The sequence below is a fragment of the Limanda limanda genome, chromosome 1 (assembly GCF_963576545.1).
Source record: "Limanda limanda chromosome 1, fLimLim1.1, whole genome shotgun sequence".
In the NCBI taxonomy this organism is placed as follows: domain Eukaryota; kingdom Metazoa; phylum Chordata; class Actinopteri; order Pleuronectiformes; family Pleuronectidae; genus Limanda; species Limanda limanda.
The window spans coordinates 13,202,112-13,224,686 of record NC_083636.1 but is presented as its reverse complement, the minus strand read 5'-3'; the positions used below and the strand labels follow the sequence as shown (position 1 = coordinate 13,224,686).

Here is a 22,575-nt window from a genome sequence, read left to right as displayed (position 1 = left end):
GTTAATTAGAAGTTCAGATGCACTGGTCCATTACTATTTGAACCTCAGCATCTAGGGTTCAAAATTGGTAAAATTATACATTATATGCATATTGTTGTTGTAATTTTTCAGTCAGTTGAGATAAATCTTGAGGAGAAACATTTTGGGTTGTTTTGTGTCTGTATAGACCTACTATAAAAAGATTTTTTATTTTAGTTCTTGTACTTTTGATACTTAAGTACATTTCAACACCAGATACTTTTGATACTTAAGTACTTTTAATATGAGCTACTTTAAGACATTTAGAAGACATAAGTTACGTCAATTTAATGGCAGATGTGCTCGGCTAATTATGTGGGCCGGTCTGAGCCAAAAAATGCCCGGGCCGTTTTGTTCTCCCAGTCCAGCCCTGTGTCTGTGGGTCTGGCCTCCGTGATGTGCTTGGGCCTGTACCTCACAAACTGACGGTATGACATCTGATGCGCCAAGGTGCATTCCTGGCTGAATTTGGTGTGGAGCTCCAATAATGTGTTGGTCAGAACACGCAGCTGCATTTTATGTTTCCGCCCTACTGTATCTTTTTTTCCCGCCAAGAGCCTACTGTTTTCATCTCTGGTAAGAAAATGAATTACTTTTTTTTTTTTTTTCTGTAGCAACCTTTTTCTTTGCTCGTCTGATGGTGGATTGACGGGCAGATTTCTTACTTTTGCTGCAGCGATGCTTTTGGACCCTCATTTTGCTGTTCACTTTTCTTATGCCATCCAGCTCTGATTTAAGCATCATGTTTTATTTTTCCAGCTTCTTAACTTTGGCTCTCAACTTGGCTTGACACAATTTTTTCTTCCCACCATTGCTTGGTGGATGGGCTAAGGGAAGGTTATGGCTGATTGTTGACAGAATTGAAGGAGGCCTTGGAATGGGAGATAGAGAAGGAGAACCATGGACAAGTCCTTCAGGTGATGGGGGAGTCATGTCTCAAACAGCTGCCAGATCCTTCTTCTTCTTCCTGTTCTTTGCCCTTGTCTGCCTCCATTCTTCACGACGCTTTTCTTTTTTTCGTTTGGAGAGGCAACTTATATTTCTTGTTGGAATTTCTCCCTTAGCTTTCTTTTCTTGATATCTGTTGATAAAGCAGAGACAGTTGTTGCACAGTTTCTACACAAAGTGTACATTTTAAAGAATGCTTCAACTCCCTTTCCCTATTATCAGCTTACTTACCTTCTTCTTCTCTCCCTAAGGATCTCTTCACGCCTTGCTTCATCCTAGTTTAACCTTTCCCGGTACTGCTTAGTCCTTTCTTTGCTCATGCTATAAAAATTGACAAAAAGACTGTTAATGTGATTGTTAACATTCTACATACAATAAACGATTGTGTCACATTGGCTCAAATACCTAATGTATATACAATTTTAAAAATAACAGATAAAGACCTAACAAAACATCTGACTTATTTATGTCACACCACAGGACAGGGTAGTCACACCACAGGACATTTTCATCCTTGTGGCCATTTTGAGTCATTGCTATACAAGACTGACCTTAAATGCATCACATCCATGTGTTGTTTAAGTGGTTAAATGCATCTAAATAGACATTCACACCTAGTTACAGAAAAATCATGCGTCATGTCATCCACCCATATATATATATATATATATATATATATAGATTTACTCACAAGAAAGAAACCCACAAATCACAAAGACCACTGAAAAAGTAGTAATAACATGATTTATTACAAAAACAATACATGGATGTAGACAACTCAAATTAATAACATGTAATTTGATATGTGAGTAAAAACAATCACAGTTTATCGACATACGAAATTCATTCAAAGTCACAAGTCACAATTTTATTTTAAATAGAATATTAATACATAAATATATCACTACATCCAATAAAATATAATTTATTCATAGAAACACGGTATCATGAATGATAATATATATAAACAAGTTTATTTTAATTCACAGTTATAGAATTAAAGGATCACAGTGGAATAGACAAGGGGGAGGAGTCTGTGAGAGGCAGCCTATAAATAGAGGAGCCCTCAGTCTCCTCACTCACTCTTGCTCCAAACGTTGAGGTGGAAGGACCTCGCAGCTCAAGATAGAAATATTTAGCTTTTTAACATGCCAAATAAGACCTGAAGAAGACCCAAGAGGGTCGAAACGTCGTGACACGTCACATGTTTTCAGTTTTTGATTTTATAATCAGTTTGTTTCTTTGAGTTATTGTGTTTTGATTTAATTTCATGCAAAAAACAATGGTTCCAAGTTGCATTCTGCGACTTCTCAAGTATTCTTCTCACAACCCCCTAGGTATTTCCTGGCGAGCAGGCAGCGCTTTCAGTTGTGATACCGACGCACATGTTTCACTGAACTAAAATACAAGTCCACGGAGCTGAAAATGTCTTCTGCAGTCGTAGTAGTAGGGAGCTCTCTTGTGCAGAGAAATTATTCCTGCAAGTCCCCGTCCCACACATGTTTCACGAATACAAGGTGAATTAATCGCAGAATAATCTGTAAAAGTTAATTTAAAGCTTTATTTTATATTTTAGATACATTTTTATGTAACCTACAATAATAATAATGCTCATGTCTGACAGATGGAATAGTTTGGATGTGCATTTAAAACCAATTTCCATGACTTCTCAAAAAAAACTGACTAAAAGAGAGCTGAAAACAGACGTTTATTCTCAGATGAACACTGGTTTTATTATAAAGTAGCACAACTTGAAAAAAGCGCACTATTTGCAGCTAGCCGTCCTCTACATGGAAGATTCAACAGCGACAAGCGCTACGCTCTCGCGCTCTGACAGACATTGTCTGTGTAGTTCCTGTTGTAAGCAAGGTGTTGGTTGGGACTCTTGTTTTGAAGGGGGTGTTGTCGAGAGAAGTTTTGAAGTGTGAAGGAATTCAATAACCGTCTCTCGTGTCATTTTTCGGCTGAGGCCTGACAGTAAAAGAGGAAAAAAACATCGGCTAGACAGAGTCTTGAATTTGAAAAAGATTCAAGACTTTTTAAGGGTCTTGATTCTCCCTAAATTTATATATCAACTTTTAATACTTTTCAAGACCCCGCGGATACCCTGATTAAGCACATAAGGTGAGAGATCCAGTTCCACAGCTTACCTCGCACACTGTAACCAAAGTCAATGTAATGATAACATAGAGCAGTGCCTGAGTCACTCTTGAGCATTAAAATCTATTTTCAATTTGGGTTTCTTTCTTTGTTCGTTGTTTCAGGTGTTCTGCTTCTGAAAATCTATACACGGTAACATTCCAGAAGATCTTTTTACTTTTATATTCAGATGGAAGAAATAATGAAAAAGTGGAAATGTGTCTAGACGCATTGCTGTTACCTCTTTAAAGTAGGTTTCTACTGTGATCCTCAGCTCCTCCAGGTTGGTGGTCCTCGGGTCACTTTGCAGTTTACTGTGGGATAAGAAAGAATCAAATAAACTGTGATTCTTCACACATCCACCAAATGGACTGATGAAAAGGTGGGAAGACATTTTACCTCAGGGCATTTTCTTTCTCTCTACACTGCTGCTCCAGCTTCAGAATTCTCTGCTTCAGGTCGTTAAGAACCTTTACAGACAGAATCACTTTCATTAACCTGTTTAAGATAAATCCTATAAGTAATCTCTGGTTCGTTCAGTCTGGACAAACTCACCACACTGCCCTCTCCTTTCTTATCCACCAAACTGCGAGTATACTCAGATCCCTGTGGAGAGAGGTCATTTGTAAATGTATTTATTCATTTTAAAGTTTCTGTGACAAAAATGAGAAGCAGTTTAATGATCATACTTTGGTGGGATCCAGCAGTTCTTTTATCTGCTTCTCTCTTTCGGCAATCAATTCCTCCAGGCGGCGTGGTTTTGTTTTCATTTGCTGATTGTCAGACTTCTGCGCCTGGAGACTCTGCAATATTACAAGTGATTAAAGAAGACGTAAAAGGTTAAAGTCAACATTTAGAAAGTGGGATAAGGGGTAAGATCCACCATTCAGTTGTGTTACAGTTCAGTGAGTGGGGTACAGGTTGATGGGATTTTTGGTTTTCTACATGAAACTCAGCAGAATCAATCATTATGTGTGGCTGCACAGGGCGCTGTTGCTTTTAACCCCCTTTCCCTTTTGAAGAGTAACCAAGGTTAGAGTCAGATACAGAATCTCACACTGGACCTGGCAGGTAGTCAGTGCCCTGCTTATTAATCGTACCTTCTTGAGGCGAATAATCTCATCGTACATGTCCTCCTTGTCTCTGTGTTGACCTGTGCCGACAGTAAAGCCTGCAACACATACGGGCAAAAACAAGGAGACAGTTAAACACGGTCGCTCCTCAGTTACATTTTCACTTTGCAGTGAATGAAAAAGCCGGTGAGGATGAGGCCCCATCAATTTCTGCTTCTGTTTTCCGCCCTCAGCTAGCTGCACTTTTACCCTGGCCACTGTGTCCCTCCTACACATTTTCTCACCGATTGACGTGGAGTGGAGATGTTTGTGTTTCCTCGAGCTCAAGTTCTGTTTGAGCAGCTCTGGAGAGATTCAGTGGTTTAAAGGATCTGTACAGTTTCATTACTGTGCGTAGCAGATACTGTGGATAAAACTAAAGATTCAAGCAACTCTCCACTTCCACCCATATAGATGTCTTGCCATGTCCTTCTACTATCTACTATCAATCATGAAGTTTAATCCCATTGTACAGCATTAAATAACTAATTAAAACCAAACTTACTGAAAAATTAGCACTTGAACATACATCAGTGGGATAAGAAACTACATAAAATGACAGAAACCATCCACCAGGGAGCAGTCAAGATATTTAGTTTCCTCTTTGGGGAGCTGACCGAGGCGAGCTAACGCTACTTAGCATCACGCTAGCTTCTCACTCATTCATTGAAATGTCAATTTTAAACGACAGCAGCAGACAAAATACTGTTTAGTGCTCTAGGAAATAGGGGATATTCAAGATCATTTTTAAGACACTTTAAAAAACTATAAAGAACAAAAACTACAAATAGATAGAGAAATGATTCCTGTTATTACACATTCTCTACTATGAGTGGAGTAATGAACAACCAACTTAAGAACAATTTTCAAACAATGATACAAGATAAAGGATTACTGGACAGATTCCGAGTAATTTCTGTTTACAGGAGAAATACAAACTTAAAAGACCTGCCAGTTAAGGCAACACTCACACCAATGCATCACAAGAAAAACAATATGTTAATACGAGTGTTTTATGAACTTAAATTTGTCAGAAACACACACACCAAGATCAATTTCATAATTTAACAGCTTTCACATCACAGACGTCCAATTGCGTGTACATAATATTCAGTGAAAAATGTGGGAAACAGTATGTAGGAGAAACAATAGCCACAAGAATGGTACAACACAGGTATAATTGGAGACACAAGAAAACACAAATACTCCTCTAGTCAAACACTTCATATTACATGGACCACAATCACTTAGAGCAGCAGGCCTCCAATACAATTTGTCTTGGACCGATATATAACGAAGGAAAATGGAAAGAAGATGGATCTTCCTCTTAAACACGAAAGAACCAATTGGCTTGAATGTTAAAATAAATTCAACAATTTTGTGAATATTTCATGACTCCTAAACAACATGGGGCATTTGATTAGAATGGAGATACAGGGTTCCCACGGTACCTGGAAACCATGGAATTTATTTTTTAATTTTCCAGGTTTGGAAAAGTCATGGAAACTGAGCAAAAGTGAACACTTACATGGAAATTGAAACAGTTGTCCTGGAAAATGTTATTGGATGATGTGTAAAATAGTAATAAAATGAAACTATTGAGCACAGAATTAATATGAGTTTATAAAAACCCTTTACATGTGAACAGCTTTTACTGTAGATAGAAATGGATGACCCCATGTTGTAGAGCATGCTCTTGGCATCCTATCTGGTATATTGGATGTTGGAATTTGATGCAGGCACACATTTGAGATTATGAGTCTTACGTAAAAGGGGTAGTATGCCTACTCTTACTCTATAAAAGCTTTTGTAAATCAAACGAATGAACCTAAAAGGGAAACCATAAGGCTGGTTCCCCTGTGGTTCCTCAGTACAGCAACCTCACTAGTAAGCTTAGCTTAACAGTATAGATGTATAGAATCAGTCTGGTCATGATCAATGATTTTTCAAAAATGTCTCAACCCAAATGTTCCTATTTAGTAGTATCATTTTTTTAAAGAAAAAAAACGAAAAATCACAAAATAGCTAAAAGTAGATATAAGAATGAATGTTCCAAATTTATCAAGACTAAACTGGTCATGTCAACTAGTATAGAAGTAATGTCACAGCCTAATGTGAAAATGTATTGGTAGTTAGCTAGCAATGCAAGCTAGCCAACACTAGCTAGTTAGTTAGCAAGCTGAATGTTGGCTAGCAAGATTGCACTGCATGTGCTTGCTAACCATCATTAATGAATCCAAATTCCAAACAAACTCCCCTAAATGTGGTGAATAACACGGTTTTAGGAAAAGTCAATGAGTGAAATACATATGGGGATCAAACATAGTTCTAGTATTTTAAAAGAATGGTAAAAATTACCTCAACAATTCTAGTGTAAGCTGCTAGCTAGCAAGATTGCACTGCTTACTAACTAACGTTGATAAACCCAGGTTTACCACACAGTTAAAACACAGCTACTTACATTTGAGGATAAACTTGCATAAGAAGTTTCACTGTAGATGTCAAGGCTCCCGTGTTGGCTGGGAAATGCATGTATTTGACCCTTCTATTGAGATCGCGAGTAACGTTTCTCTGTTACTATTCCCGAAGTTCACCAATCCGAAACTATACTTTTAGAGTCCATATCACCAGGTTGCCTGCAAGTGATGAATCTCGTTCAGTAAAATGCATGAAATTCCTGCATTAAAATAATGTATCATTACAGTTTGGATATATGAAATTATCATTTATTATCACACTAGCATTTAAGTATCACGGCAAACAATTACAGTGCACTAAACTGTAAGTGTAAATGTAAAGTGAAAATGACAAAACCAGTCAGTATGACTTGTGAACGAATATCATTTAGTCTTTTGTTGACAATACACCACTGTTCACACACATACACACACTTTAACGTGTAGTCAGATACACATAGCGTAAACACACAAACATAACACATAGTTCTTCTCCTGCTTCTCAACCTCAGAATGTTTCATACTCCTTAAAAAGGGAGTCTGCCTTAGCGGACAGATAACAGGTTTTCAAACCTCTGGCTTCATGAATCACTTCATTATATTAGTTGTGAGACTCCCTCACACACACACAGCGGACAGATTAGACTAGAGGTTTTCATGCCTTTCTCACAGTTTTCTATGACCTCACTTCACTTCACACACACATAAAATAAGCACACACACGAGGCAATATGCTCATGAACTTTAGTAACCGCGACATGGCTTGCACGTCATCACGCAACGCCAGGAGAAGCCCCACGTTGGACGCCAGGAGGATGACCCAACGACGAACTTCTGTCACGCCCAGTATCGATATATAAGCTATCTGCGCAGTTTGTCTCGCCGCCATTATTTTTCCTCTGCAGCTTAACTGCATAGAACTGATGGCCCATGCATGATTCAATTGCTGGACACCGCATTTTCCTGACCTGTGACCTCTGAATAAACCTGCTTAATTTTAACTTGAGAACGACGCCTCCTGCCTTTGATTTCCACCCGCAACAAAATGGTAGCAGAGGATGGTTTAAGACGATTGGAAGAGCGGAGTGGAAACAACAGGTCGGGGAGGAGGCCGTCTCTCGGACGGGAAAGAACCGTCCTGAAGTGACTTGTATCGCCTTGGGAAACTGATCAAACAGCGCTGTACTATTAAAAGGTGAGCAGAGCCTATTTAATTGAAATCTGCATATTGTCGTGATAGAGAAAACCCAAATTTTTGATCTGTAGTACTGAGGTGTATACAAGTACATATGATAAATTTAACAAAGTAATTAAAATGGTCTGAAAATGCTGTGTATTATGCAATGGTGACGGTTGTATTAAAATAAAAATAGAATACAAACACTGTAAATAACTGTGCCTGATCTCCAGGTCTGTGTTTGAGTAGTAGTTTCAATTTTCACACCAATAAGGTCTCTCACTCTAAAATAAAAATAGAATACAAACACTGTAAATAACTGTGCCTGATCTCCAGGTCTGTGTTTGAGTAGTAGTTTCAATTTTCACACCAATAAGGTCTCTCACTCTAAAATAAAAATAGAATACAAACACTGTAAATAACTGTGCCTGATCTCCAGGTCTGTGTTTGAGTAGTAGTTTCAATTTTCACACCAATAAGGTCTCTCACTCTAAAATAAAAATAGAATACAAACACTGTAAATAACTGTGCCTGATCTCCAGGTCTGTGTTTGAGTAGTAGTTTCAATTTTCACACCAATAAGGTCTCTCACTCTAAAATAAAAATAGAATACAAACACTGTAAATAACTGTGCCTGATCTCCAGGTCTGTGTTTGAGTAGTAGTTTCAATTTTCACACCAATAAGGTATCTCACTCTAAAATAAAAATAGAATACAAACACTGTAAATAACTGTGCCTGATCTCCAGGTCTGTGTTTGAGTAGTAGTTTCAATTTTCACACCAATAAGGTCTCTCACTCTAAAATAAAAAATAGAATACAAACACTGTAAATAACTGTGCCTGATCTCCAGGTCTGTGTTTGAGTAGTAGTTCAAATTTTTCACTAATCAGGTCTCCCACTTCAAAAATAGAAACGAAGACAAAACACTGTAAATACATATGCCTGCTGTCCAGGTTTGTGTTTGAGTAGTAGTTCAAATTTTACACAAATCAGGTCTCCCACTTCAAAAATAGAAACGAAGACAAAACACTGTAAATACATATGCCTGATCTCCAGGTTTGTGTTTGAGTAGTAGTTCAAATTTTACACACACACTGTAAATAACTATGCCTGATCTGCAGGTTTGTTGTGTGAGCAGTAGCTAACTCAAATTCGGTATCCCACTTAAAAAAGACAATATATATGACAATCAGTGTTGGAGCCCTGACACCACCCAGGGATGGAGGTCACGTGCCACCTGTGGATGTTTTGAGATTGAAATGTCAAGTTATATGAAGATTTTAACTGCTCTTACTGCAGCTCTCTCCAATCAGGTCACCAGGGCCCTGGCGACTGATCCGGAGGAAGCTGCAGAACCGAAGGTAAAAGTTGGTGACTGGGTAAGAGTCAAGGTTCACAAGAGAAAGTGGCCAGAACCCAGGTGGACTGGACCGTACGAAGTGAAGGAGGTTACTTCACACTCGGCCCAGGTCAAAGGTAAATCAGGCGCACCTTGGCACCACCTGACACATTGTACCCCAGCACCTTCACCTTCCCGCCCATTGGCTGAAATAAGAACTGATTTGAATAATGCCATAGGAGCTTTACAAACCAGACACACCATTGTTTCAATTGGGCACAAATAACGGAAGGCTGTTACGAATAAGGATTTGAAAGAGGAAATTACTTATATAAAAATTATTATACTACTTTAGATTATATAATATAGAGAGGATGTGAAGTAACTAGTATGAATGGAAGTGTGTGGCTGTTGGACTGAGTGACTGGTAGAAAACCTTGGGGCGCGTCCCTTTGAATCTCAAAAGAGGGAGTCCGGTCTCTGCCCGAAATTTAAAAAAAAGGTGGCAGAGAGCGCGCTTGGGCTGAATGTTCGTGTGCTTGTGTGCAGGGAGATAACTCCCAGTGTGTGTGGGAGTAGGAGTGTTTGTGTGTGTGGAAACGAGAGAAATGTCTCAAGGTCAGCTGGCTGACTGAAGACACAGAAAAAACTGACGGAGCGACAAACTGACTGGAAAACGACTTTTTCCTAAACTAGTGGGTGTTATATGCGATTGCCATCTGATAAATGTTGTATGTAAGGGTGGGAGGGGTAAATGTGTTTAGGACTTGCCAAAGAAAGATTAAGACTTGCACAGCAGAGGATGAAAAGGGGGAGGGCCAGAAGCCTTACAGCTTACAACTGGCGTTGACATCACAAAGAGGCTTGGTTGTTTGTTTCTATGTTGTTTGTTTGTTTGTTTTTTACTATTGCTTCATTCAGAAGTAAAGAATTCCAGAGGGAATTGTTAAAATTACACTTTTTGGCACAAATTTGTTCTTTCAGATATTTCCAATATATCTATAAGAGGAAAGGAGAAAGGTTTTGGCCTCTAAAGTTCTACATAAAATCCAATCATTTAAATATCTTATTAAGTTTCTACCTGACACAGGTAGTTGGTTGTTGAAATGCTGTTTCATTGACTTTTATTTTCTTAGAGCTGAATAATGTGCTTTCTATATGAGGTGAATCAATCATATTAGGATGAGAAATTCTAACTTAACTTTAAACAAAATTTTGTGCTGCCTTGAATTAGATATTTCTTTGTTTTCACCTGTAGTTGCTTTAATTCCATATTCAAATCATCCATTAAGAATTCAATAATCAAGACATGTCAAATCTATTTACAGTTGGAATTTAAACTAGAAGTTTGATTCAACCCCCATGTAACTCTGGAGAGTCCTAAAATAAATATGTTTCACCATTGAAGAAGAATGAATTATAATCCAGTTAAAGGTCAGAGGTCAAATACACTTTAACTCATAGCCGGTTTCATCTTAAATGAAATGCAGAAACCATAATACAAGGCCCTCTGGTTACACACTTATTTGAATGTCATATCTATAATTAGATTTAAATTTATTTTGGACCCTTTAACTTTCAAACTCTGAAAAGAAGGTTTTTATTTTGTTGTTTTGTTTCACCAGTTATCTTAATATCTAAGGCTCTTAATTTGAAAGGTGATGTTAAGCTCCAATTATTGTTTTTATTTCATCATGAAGGAAATTGTGGCAGAATAACTTTTAAATTGTTTTGAATTGTTTCAGCTGTCAACTCTGAAACGTTTGTCTCACACATTTGTCCTTTGTATGTGATTCCTGTTTTATCACAGGACAGTTTGACGTCAAAGTTTCTGAATTATCGTGTTATGGAGCAGTCGAATGAATTTTGGAAAATGGTTTGAACTCAAATACTCAAACACTGTCATATCTGCTGCTCATTGAAATTCAACTTGTTTAACCTTTTATTTTTAATGTCCACTGATTTGGCCGACCACACCTCAAAAGTTTTATGAAATTGTTGAATACCAAAAGAGGGTATGTATGTTTTGATTCAATTATTTTGTTTGTTTCTTTTAATTATAAATGTATATAATCTACTTTAATCTCAATTACGCATCGCAGTAAATTAATAATTTTTCTGTTTGTCTTCCTTTCAAACTCTGGGAACTGGGCTTCATGAATTCCACAACTCACTCCCATCCGGTGTTAACTCCACCTCCTCCACCACGACCGACAATACGCCCTGCGCCTGGCTTGGTACAGTGCAAGCTCAAACACATGGCCTGTTGGCAAGTATTAATTCCACGAATGGATCTTTACAAGGCTAAGATCCAGATCATTGACTCTTAAAGACTGAAAAAGCCTCACTGACAATTCTTGATAATTTTGTTCTTGGAGCAGATCTGAAAAAAGCTGAAATCTGCACAGCTCGCTCCTGTACCCTGTATGGTCACACAGAAACGAATGGCCCTGGCCCCTTCTACTGGCAGGGAGGGTTATGTGTGTACTGATAGGAAGTGATTGAAAGACATTTTTTTTTTTTCCAAACTGCCACTGGTGGCTGGGTGACCAGTGCCCTCTCCACCTCTACGCACCATGACATGACATGGCTGTAGACTCTGCTCTGATGAAGGAAAACGTGCCTCATCCCCAGCTGTTCTGTGGATGCTGAACTGGGGATGGGTGCTGTGGATGCTGAAGGGGAAACTGATGCTGTGAAGCTGAAGCTGAGGAAGATGGAGATGACAACGCGACGATGATGATGAGGAGGGGGACAGGTTTGCACTGGATGGGATAAAGGTTGAGGGGTACATGAACTCGCCAGTAAGTGGTCACACCCTAAAGGGGGATTAAGAGAGAGTCTGGAGGGATTTCAAACTTTTAACTATAGTCTGTGTCTGACAGAACTCTAAACAAATAAAGATAGAAGTAGTTTAGTTAGATATTAGGCCTTCATACAAATTATTTTAATAAATGTTGCTGCTTAGTGTTAATAATTAACTTTTCTGATATTAAAGGCTTATTCCCTTAGATTCATTAAACTCACACAGAGATCCAGGAACTGCCTCTCCTGGGGCAAAGTCAGTATGACATTGTTTGGGTTCAGTTTGTTCCGAATGTTTACAGTCAGGTTTGTTTTGAGATTTTTTGTTTGCTGGCTGTGATTCAAAGAATCACAGCTATGTTTTGACGTTTTTGTTTTTGTGTTTTACTGAGTATTAAGTTGGGTTTGTTTTTCTGCCTTGCCCTTTTCTGCCCTTTGCCTTCCCAGTGTTGTCCGCACCTATCAGGTGCGGAAAGGGGGATTTGTTGACAATACACCACTGTTCACACACATACACACACTTTAACGTGTAGTCAGATACACATAGCGTAAACACACAAACATAACACATAGTTCTTCTCCTGCTTCTCAACCTCAGAATGTTTCATACTCCTTAAAAAGGGAGTCTGCCTTAGCGGACAGATAACAGGTTTTCAAACCTCTGGCTTCATGAATCACTTCATTATATTAGTTGTGAGACTCCCTCACACACACACAGCGGACAGATTAGACTAGAGGTTTTCATGCCTTTCTCACAGTTTTCTATGACCTCACTTCACTTCACACACACATAAAATAAGCACACACACGAGGCAATATGCTCATGAACTTTAGTAACCGCGACATGGCTTGCACGTCATCACGCAACGCCAGGAGAAGCCCCACGTTGGACGCCAGGAGGATGACCCAACGACGAACTTCTGTCACGCCCAGTATCGATATATAAGCTATCTGCGCAGTTTGTCTCGCCGCCATTATTTTTCCTCCGCAGCTTAACTGCATAGAACTGATGGCCCATGCATGATTCAATTGCTGGACACCGCATTTTCCTGACCTGTGACCTCTGAATAAACATGCTTAATTTTAACTTGAGAACGACGCCTCCTGCCTTTGATTTCCACCCGCAACACTTTCTAAAACAGCGGTCCCGCGAAAGGGAATGAGGTAACTGTTTCCTCTACTAAACCAATGCAGGTCACGTGAAAAATTATCCAAAGTCTCGTACAAAGACCCAGTTGGAAAATTAACTAATCATTTCTGTTTCCTCTAGCTAACAGTAGTGAGCCTATGCAGGTCACGTGAAAAAATGATCCAAAGACTCGTACCCGAAAACCCAGTCGGGAAATGAACGAATCATTTCTGTTTCCTTGACTGAGCCTATGCAACAGTCCCGATGCGCGGCCACGAGAAAATGAATGAATCTCTCTTTGAGAGGACTCGTTACTCCCAAGTCCTTTTTAAGGATTCGTTCAAAATGAACGAATCCTTCACGAACGACACATCACTAGTAAGTAGTCAGATGTCCTAGGGGGTTGTGTGTGTGAGAGGAGGGGGCGCAGATGGGGGCAGAAAGCTTCAGGGGCCTATAGATAATCACTTAATATGGTACCTGGAAAATCAGGAGGTAGCATGGAATTTTTTTTCAAGGCAAGCGTGGGAACCCTGAGATAATATTCAGCACCCAGGAGACCCAATTCATAGAGTTAGTTATACATGTAAGATATATATGTATGTATTTATATATATTAGAGATGAGCCGGATACTCGGCTGGAACGAGTATCCGGTACGGATAAAGCACTTTTGCCGAGTACGATTATTATACGAGTAATCGGAGTCATTATCTGTGCTCGGACTGAATGAAAATCCTCACACAGCGTCACAGCGCTCCTCCCATCACACACGGCTCTGCTCACTCACTCACAGAACAGCTCTCTGTCTCTTGACAGTTTGTATGGTTTGAAATTGTCATTTATTATCACACTGGCATTTAATTATCACGGCAAACAATTAAACTGCACTAAACTTTAAGTGTTAATGTAAGGTGAAAATAGCAAGGCCAGTCTGTGTGACTTGTGAACGAATGTGGATCACGTCTTTCTGTGCTGGGGACACAGAGTGTTCGTTTCTCCGGGAGACAGTGAACGCCCCTCGCATCTCACTCACACAGACACACCTGGTGTGGAAATAAATTTTAAAAAAATCATAAAAAAATGTCAAAGTTAAAAAAGAAAGTTATGTTGAACCAGCCCACTTCCGGGTTAAATCACACCCACTTCCGGGTTAGGCCCCGCCCACTCCGAGTACGGATACGGATAATTCATATGGTTAACAGATACAGATAATGCTGTACTCGCTCATCCCTAATATATATATATATATACTGTATATGTAATAGTAGAACATGAAATGTGGCATTTTATTTTTGAAGGACTTTTTGTTTACTTTTTTAGAATCCTGGCCGTGGACTAGGGCCCTAATCCTAACATGTTCTACCCAAGCCTAAACCTACTCTATTATTGCCTAAACCTAACTCACACACTCTCTCTTCCTAAACCCAACCTTAGACTCTTCCCCTTGCCCTAACCCTAACCACTATGGACCCTTGCCTAAACCTAACCTCCAAACTAGACTAAATAAGACTGGCCATGGCCTATTGCCCTAACCCTATCCATTTTTAACCCATGCCTAAACCTAAGTCTCCTCTACTATGGCCTAAACCTAACCATGGATCCTGGCCCTAAGCCTAACCACAATGGACCTTTGCATAGACCTTTCTAACTTGAGAACAACAGTATTTATATAAATCCAGATATTCTGTACAACATACTCTCCAAATTAAACTATTCAAAAAGAATAAATACACACACACATATATATATATATATATATATTAGGGCTGTCAAAATTAAAGCGTTAATCTATGAGATTATTGTGACCTAGATTAATGCGATAAAATATTTTAACGAAGTTAACGCAGCTTTGTTTACATCCGGTGTGCGGAAGAAAATTCAGCTCCTCGAGCAAGCTGCCAGCGTCGCGCTTCAAACACAGCCCGTCAAAATGAAAGCACAGCAAACTGCACAAGGACAGCAAGAAGAGTTGCTAGTTCAAGATGTTGCCACCCGGTGGAATTCTGCCTTGGAGGTTATCAAACGGATCCAGTGAAACAAGGGTCCGCTCGCTGCTACCCTGGCTCAGCGCTGGCTGAACTATTTTTATTTTATTTTGCCGTGTTTGTCTTATTTTGAAGGCCCACAGCAGGAACTTCTGGGTCTGAGTGAGTTGTGTCGCTCTGTCTGTTAGTGTTTTAGTTAGTTTCTAATGGTTATTTTAGTGCATGAAACTGGTTTAGTAATATGCAACTTTTCTTTTGTAGATAACTGTGACTGTGTCCCGTTATATGTTACAGAAAATAAAGTTAAACTGTTTCACTAAGCCTGAGTCAAGTGAAGTGAATGAAGAACGCAGCAGTGCAAACAGAGACCGTCACACAGGCAACTCCACTCTTTCCGTCCTCTCGTGTGCATTTTTTTAATCTTCCTCGAACTGTGTGTGTGTTTGTGCGCCTGTTCGTGTGTGTTGTCCTACTCTGCGCTGCTGAAACGCCGCGCAGCGCCAATAATATCACATACTTTTGCTGTTATCAGCCTGCAGTAAAAACCGCATTTAATCATTTTTTTCAAGCATATACTTACTTGTTGCTCCAACATTAACTGCAACAGCGTCCCAACGTTTGTATTTTTGCCTCATATGTGCTGAGGATCATACAGTTCACTATACTTCTCCACTTCAATTATTAATTTAATGTCATCCATCTTCAAGAACTTCTCCGCTGTTCGCTCCGTTCAATGTCGGGTGTGGAGGGTAAATTACGTATTCTCCACTCAAGCCTATGTGGAGAATACGTATTCGTAATGGTGTCTCAAATACACCTTTTTTTTTTACCTTTTACTAATCTGGATGTTTCACTGAAGAAAGAAGCAGTGTTATTGTTTCCAAGGACACTGTTGTTTTTAAATATTTTTTTTTACACAATTTATCATACATGATATTTAACGACCTGGCTGCCACTTTATAGGTAGGTGTTATAGGCCTGAGTCTCTTCGAAAACACAGCATTGTGTAAAATACAGGCTGTCTGAAGTGATTACTCGTTAATTCATTAGATTTAGTCTTTAGAAGAAAAACAAACTTTTAATCGCGATTAATGAATTTCAAAATGTGAGATTAATTAGTTAATTTTTTTTAATCTATTGACAGCCCTAATATATATATATTAAACCCAACCTTAGACTCTTCCCCTTGCCCTAACCACTATGGACCCTTGCCTAAACCTAACCTCCAAACTAGACTAAATAAGACTGGCCATGGCCTATTGCCCTAACCCTATCCATTTTTAACCCAATGCCTAAACCTAAGTCTCCTCTACTATGGCCTAAACCTAACCATGGATCCTGGCCCTAAGCCTAACCACAATGGACCTTTGCATAGACCTTTCTAACTTGAGAACAACAGTATTTATATAAGTCCAGATATTCTGTACAACATACTCTCCAAATTAAACTATTTAAAAATAATAAATACACACACATATATATATATATATATATATATATATATATATATATATATATAGATTTACTCACAAGAAAGAAACCCACAAATCACAAAGACCATTGAAAAAAAACAATTTGTGGATGTTATGAAGAAGTAATAACATGATTTATTACAAAAACAATACATGGATGTAGACAACTCAAATTAATAACATGTAATTTGATAGGTGAGTTAAAACAATCACAGTTTATTGACATACGAAATTCATTCAAAGTCACAAGTCACAATTTTATTTTAAATAGAATATTAATACATAAATATATCACTACATCCAATAAAATGTAATATATTCATAGAAACACGGTATCATGAATGATAATATATATAAACAAGTTTATTTTAATTCACAGTTATAGAATTAAAGGATCACAGTGGAATAGACAAGGGGGAGGAGTCTGTGAGAGGCAGCCTATAAATAGAGGAGCCCTCAGTCTCCTCACTCACTAGTGATGGGAAGTTCGGATCTTTTTACCGAACCGGTTCTTTGAATCTCGTTCAGTAAAAGGAACAAATCTTTTTTCGAGTCACTCGTTCATTTCAACGGGGGGGGGGGGGCTGCGCAACGGGACTGTTCCATAGGCTCAGTCAAGGAAGCAGAAATGATTCGTTCACTTCCCTACTGGGTCTTCGGGTACGAGTCTTTGGATCATTTATCACGTGACCTGCATTGGCTCAGTAGAGGAGAGCTGGAGCGAGGGGCGTTCACTGTCTCCCGGACAAATGAACACTCTGTGTTTTTAGTATAATAAAGACGTGAATTATATTCGTTCACAAGTCATAATGACTGGTTTTGTTATTTACACTTACAGTTTACTGCAGATCATATTTTTTAAAGTAAACCTATTAAATACAGTACAACATTACAGTTTGTATGGTTTGAAATTGTCATTTATTATCATACTGGCATTTAATTATCACGGCAAACAATTACACTGCACTAAACTGTAAGTGTTAATGTAAAGTGAAAATAACAAAACCAGTCTGTATGACTTGTGAACGAATATAATGCACGTCTTTCTATACTAAAAACACAGAGTGTTCATTTCTCCGGGAGACAGTGAACGCCCCTCGCTCCAGCTCCAGCGCTCCTCTACTGAGCCAATGCAGGTCACGTGACAAATGATCCAAAGACTCGTACCCGAAGACCCAGTAGGGAAGTGAACGAATCATTTCTGCTTCCTTGACTGAGCCTATGGAACAGTCCCGATGCGCGACACAAGAAAATGAACGAATCTCTCATTGAGAGGACTCGTTACTCCCGAGTCCTTGTAAGGATTCGTTCATAGTGAACGAATCGTTCACGACCGACACATCACTATCACTCACTCTTGCTCCAAACGTTGAGGTGGAAGGACCTCGCAGCTCAAGATAGAAATATTTAGCTTTTTAACATGCCAAATAAGACCTGAAGAAGACCCAAGAGGGTCGTGACACGTTACATGTTTTCAGTTTTTGATTTTATTATCAGTTTGTTTCTTTGAGTTATTGTGTTTTGATTTAATTTCATGCAAAAAACAATGGTTCCAAGTTGCATTCTGCGACTTCTCAAGTATTCTCCTCACAACCCCCTAGGTTTTTCCTGTCGAGCAGGCAGCGCTTTCAGTTGTGATACCAACGCACATGTTTCACTGAACTAAAATACGGAGCTGAAAATGTCTTCTGCAGTCGTAGTAGTAGGGAGCTCTCTTGTGCAGAGAAATTATTCCTGCCAGTCCCCGTCCCACACATGTTTCACGAATACAAGGTGAATTAATCGCAGAATAATCTGTAAAAGTTAATTTAAAGGTTTATTTTATATTTTAGATACATTTATATGTAACCTACAATAATAATAATGCTCATGTCTGACAGATGGAATAGTTTAGATGTGCATTTAAAACCAATTTCCATGACTTCTCAAAAAAAACTGACTAAAAGACAGCTGAAAACAGACGTTTATTCTCAGATGAACACTGGTTTTATTATAAAGTAGCACAACTTGAAAAAAGCACACTATTTGCAGCTAGCCGTCCTCTACATGGAAGATTCAACAGCGACAAGCGCTACGCTCTCGCGCTCTGACAGACATTGTCTGTGTAGTTCCTGTTGTAAGCAAGGTGTTGGTTGGGACTCTTGTTTTGAAGAAGGTGTTGTCGAGAAAAGTTTTGAAGTGTGAAGGAAAATAAACGGTTGCGATGTCCCGATTCAATAACCGTCTCTCGTGTCATTTTTCGGCTGAGGCCTGACAGTGAAAGAGGAAAAAACCATCGGCTACACAGTCTTGAATTTGAAAAAGATTCAAGACTTTTTAAGGGTCTTGATTTTCCCTAAATTTATATATCAACTTTTAATACTTTTAAAGACCCCGCGGATACCCTGATTAAGCACATTAGGTGAGAGATCCAGTTCCACAGCTTACCTCGCACACTGTAACCAAAGTCAATGTAATGATAACATAGAGCAGTGCCTGAGTCACTCGAGCATTAAAATCTATTTTCAATTTGGGTTTCTTTCTTTGTTCGTTGTTTCAGGTGTTCTGCTTCTGAAAATCTATACACGGTAACATTCCAGAAGATCTTTTTACTTTTATATTCAGATGGAAGAAATAATGAAAAAGTGGAAATGTGTCTAGATGCATTGCTGTTACCTCTTTAAAGTAGGTTTCTACTGTGATCCTCTGCTCCTCCAGGTTGGTGGTCCTCGGGTCACTTTGCAGTTTACTGTGGGATAAGAAAGAATCAAATAAACTGTGCTGCTTCACACATCCACCAAATGGACTGATGAAAAGGTGGGAAGACATTTTACCTCAGGGCATTTTCTTTCTCTCTACACTGCTGCTCCAGCTTCAGAATTCTCTGCTTCAGGTCGTTAAGAACCTTTACAGACAGAATCACTTTCATTAACCTGTTTAAGATAAATCCTATAAGTAATTTCTGGTTCTTTCAGTCTGGACAAACTCACCACACTGCCCTCTCCTTTCTTATCCACCAAACTGCGAGTATACTCAGATCCCTGTGGAGAGCGGTCATTTGTAAATGTATTTATTCATTTTAAAGTTTCTGTGACAAAAATGAGAAGCAGTTTAATGATCATACTTTGGTGGGATCCAGCAGTTCTTTTATCTGCTTCTCTCTTTCGGCAATCAAGTCCTCCAGGCGGCGTAGTTTTGTTTTCATTTGCTGATTGTCAGACTTCTGCGCCTGGAGACTCTGCAATATTACAAGTGATTAAAGAAGACGTAAAAGGTTAAAGTCAACATTTAGAAAGTGGGATAAGGGGTAAGATCCACCATTCAGTTGTGTTTCAGTTCAGTGAGTGGGGTACAGGTTGATGGAATTTTTGGTTTTCCTACATGAAACTCAGCAGAATCAATCATTATGTGTCATTCATTCAGTGAAAAGGGGAAGTTTTGGTTTGAGACATTTAAATGAACGGCAACAACAAAACTTAAATGAAAGTTGAAACATTAAAAAAAAGAGAGTTTATGATCTCTTGGTGATTTGTCGAGGGCGCTGGAGCCACACATAATACATTTTGAGAAACGCACACACACACAGACACATGCACGCACAGGCTTTAACATTGCAGCTTACTTGTAACTGAGCACAGCTGGAAACTGTGCCTGGTGAGCCAGGTCCAGCTGCCTCATAATGCCTTGGCTCCATGCTGCGAACTTCCTCTTGCAGCCGCCGCATTCCAGGTACCCTGGCCCATGAAGTACCAGCCACTGAAGTCCAGAACGCGGCGGACGTTCTTGTACAGTCCAGCGCCGGTCAGCTGCCGCTTGCAGTTTGGGCAGGACAGCTTGTAGGCCCACATCCTGTAGGGCGCCCACAGCAAAAACCGGCGCTGGAAGAACGTGTGGATGGAGGGTATCTGGGTGTAGAGGAGCCGGGCTCCCGGAGGGGTCCACCAGAGGCGAAGCTCGCTGGTGAGGAATGGATGCTTGCCGGTGCCGGCGGTAAACAGAGCCCGTCCCAACCACTCATGCTGATCCTCTGGCAGTGTCTGCCTCCAGCCCTTGGGCAGGAGTTGCGTGGACAATCACATGGCATATGCAGATTAAACTCGAGCAGAGGATATATTACTACACACAAGTCGTTTCCGCACTTTTACCTGTGCGCCGCCAGTGAGCAGCAGCGGGGGATGAGCCAGTGCATCGCCCACAGGGCGGTGGTCAGCAGGCACCTGGGGTCTGGTCAGGGTGGGTCCAGCCCGGGAAACTGTAAAATACACACTCAAGTTGTCACACTGATATACATACACACACACACGCACATATATATATATATATATATATATATATATATATAGTGTTACACCTTGGCTCAGGTGTGCAACAGGAAACAACGAATGGCACAAAGTTCTGCAGTTACAGTATTTATTCTATATGAATAATAATGCAAACAACAAATACAAAGAAAACCTCCACATCTCCATGTGGAGCACTAGGGTCTGACTCCGCCTACAGGAGCCTGGAACACAAACACAGCAGACAACTCCAGGGTTGTCACAATAGTAACAACAAGGTTTAAGTCAAATACATTCACGCAGTGTGTCCACCTCCATTGCAGCAGCAAAGAGTTCCTCGTCGTCCGACAGCTCGATTATTTCGGCCGCAGATGCCGCACCTTCATTTGTGCAGAGGAGGACAAATTAATGTGATTATTAACATTTGAACTCACTACTCATTAGCTAGGGCAGGCAGGCCTTACTCGATGCAGGGCGCGAAGCTGTCTGCTGAGCCGGGGGAGCAGCTGGAGGAGGGGCAGTGGCCGACGGCCCTGCTGCTGACCCCTCTTTTTCCCGGCCCAGTATGTACACCTGCACAGTGTGCATGAGTGACCCCGTGTTGACCTTCTGGGCCCTAAGCCACCGCAAGTAGCTGCGGACAGGAAAAGGAACAAAGTATCGTGTCAACACGCGTCAGCTTGCATCCTCAACTGCACCTGTGGCCGAAATACTTACGTTTTACACTCTGTGCTGGTAGACTCATACAGCGCTTTGAGGGACATGTGGCCGTGCGCACCGAACCCCACCGGCGTCCGGTCCATGCCCCTCACCGACACATAGCCCACAAGCATCCGACACCACTGGATCAGCTGCTCCATCTGTGGGAGCAGCCGGGCGTAGGAGGCGAGGGCGTCCTTGTCGACGGCAAGGGGCGACTGGGAGGTGTCCCCGGCTTCCCTCTCCTGCATGTGGGACACCAGGATCCCACATGCATAACCCACATCATGGCTGAGGAGCCACTTGAAGGTTTGACCCCGGTACTGGCCAAACTGGAGCTGGCTCTCACTGAGCACCAGCTGCCAGCACTCGGGGTCTCCTCCGGCCTGGAGGATGCGGGCCTTGGCCTCCTCCTTCACCGCCTCTGGACCTTTCACGCCATATGCAGCAGTGGTTGCGCTGGGCGTGTTGGTGGCAGGGACGCACCGAAAAACTGGACGGAAATCCATTCTGCATAGACATTAAGCATAGGGCTGAGCGATTTTTCGATCCCGATTCCGAAAAATTTTGATCGATTTCGATTATCTCCTCGTGACATGTATTCGATCTCACGTGGCAAAAGTAAGCGCAACAACAGTGTCGGAGTCTGCCGGCTGCCGTCTGCAGTTAGGACACAACACGCCCCCTTCCCATCGTGAGAGCTGCTGCAGTTGTGAGAGACAGAACAAGAGAGAACGAAGTTGGAAAAAGGAGAAAAAATGAGTGAAACTGAAGTCGGGGACATCGAAAATAATGCCGAATGTGAGAGCGACATCACTACATCACCCGGAACCGAAGACATTGTCGAAAAAAAGCGTAACGCGACGTCAGTTGTGTGGACGTGGTTTGGATACGGCTAAAAGGACGAGGAGCAGACGAAGCCGGTCTGCAAAATATGCCGACTCTGCGGGCTCAAGTTTGCACGACACCAAACAAAGAGACAGGCAAGACCACTATGTCTCCCGTTAGCATCGCTAACGTTAGCGATGCTATG

General features: G+C 40.5%; 1 protein-coding gene across 1 annotated transcript; it reads right to left on the bottom strand.

Annotated features, from left to right (window-relative positions):
* Nucleotides 1-3,517: 3,517 nt before the first annotated feature.
* Nucleotides 3,518-21,284, bottom strand: LOC133013703 (uncharacterized). Its single transcript, XM_061080737.1, has 12 exons — nt 21,278-21,284; nt 20,709-20,815; nt 20,353-20,612; nt 20,186-20,297; nt 19,688-19,801; nt 19,554-19,604; nt 19,398-19,468; nt 19,240-19,312; nt 4,206-4,276; nt 3,795-3,878; nt 3,661-3,711; nt 3,518-3,575 (listed from the first exon to the last, which is right to left on the bottom strand). Exons 1-10 carry the CDS (start codon nt 21,282-21,284, stop codon nt 3,872-3,874), a joined length of 873 nt encoding a protein of 290 aa, XP_060936720.1. The 3' UTR covers nt 3,518-3,575; nt 3,661-3,711; nt 3,795-3,871.
* Nucleotides 21,285-22,575: the final 1,291 nt, after the last annotated feature.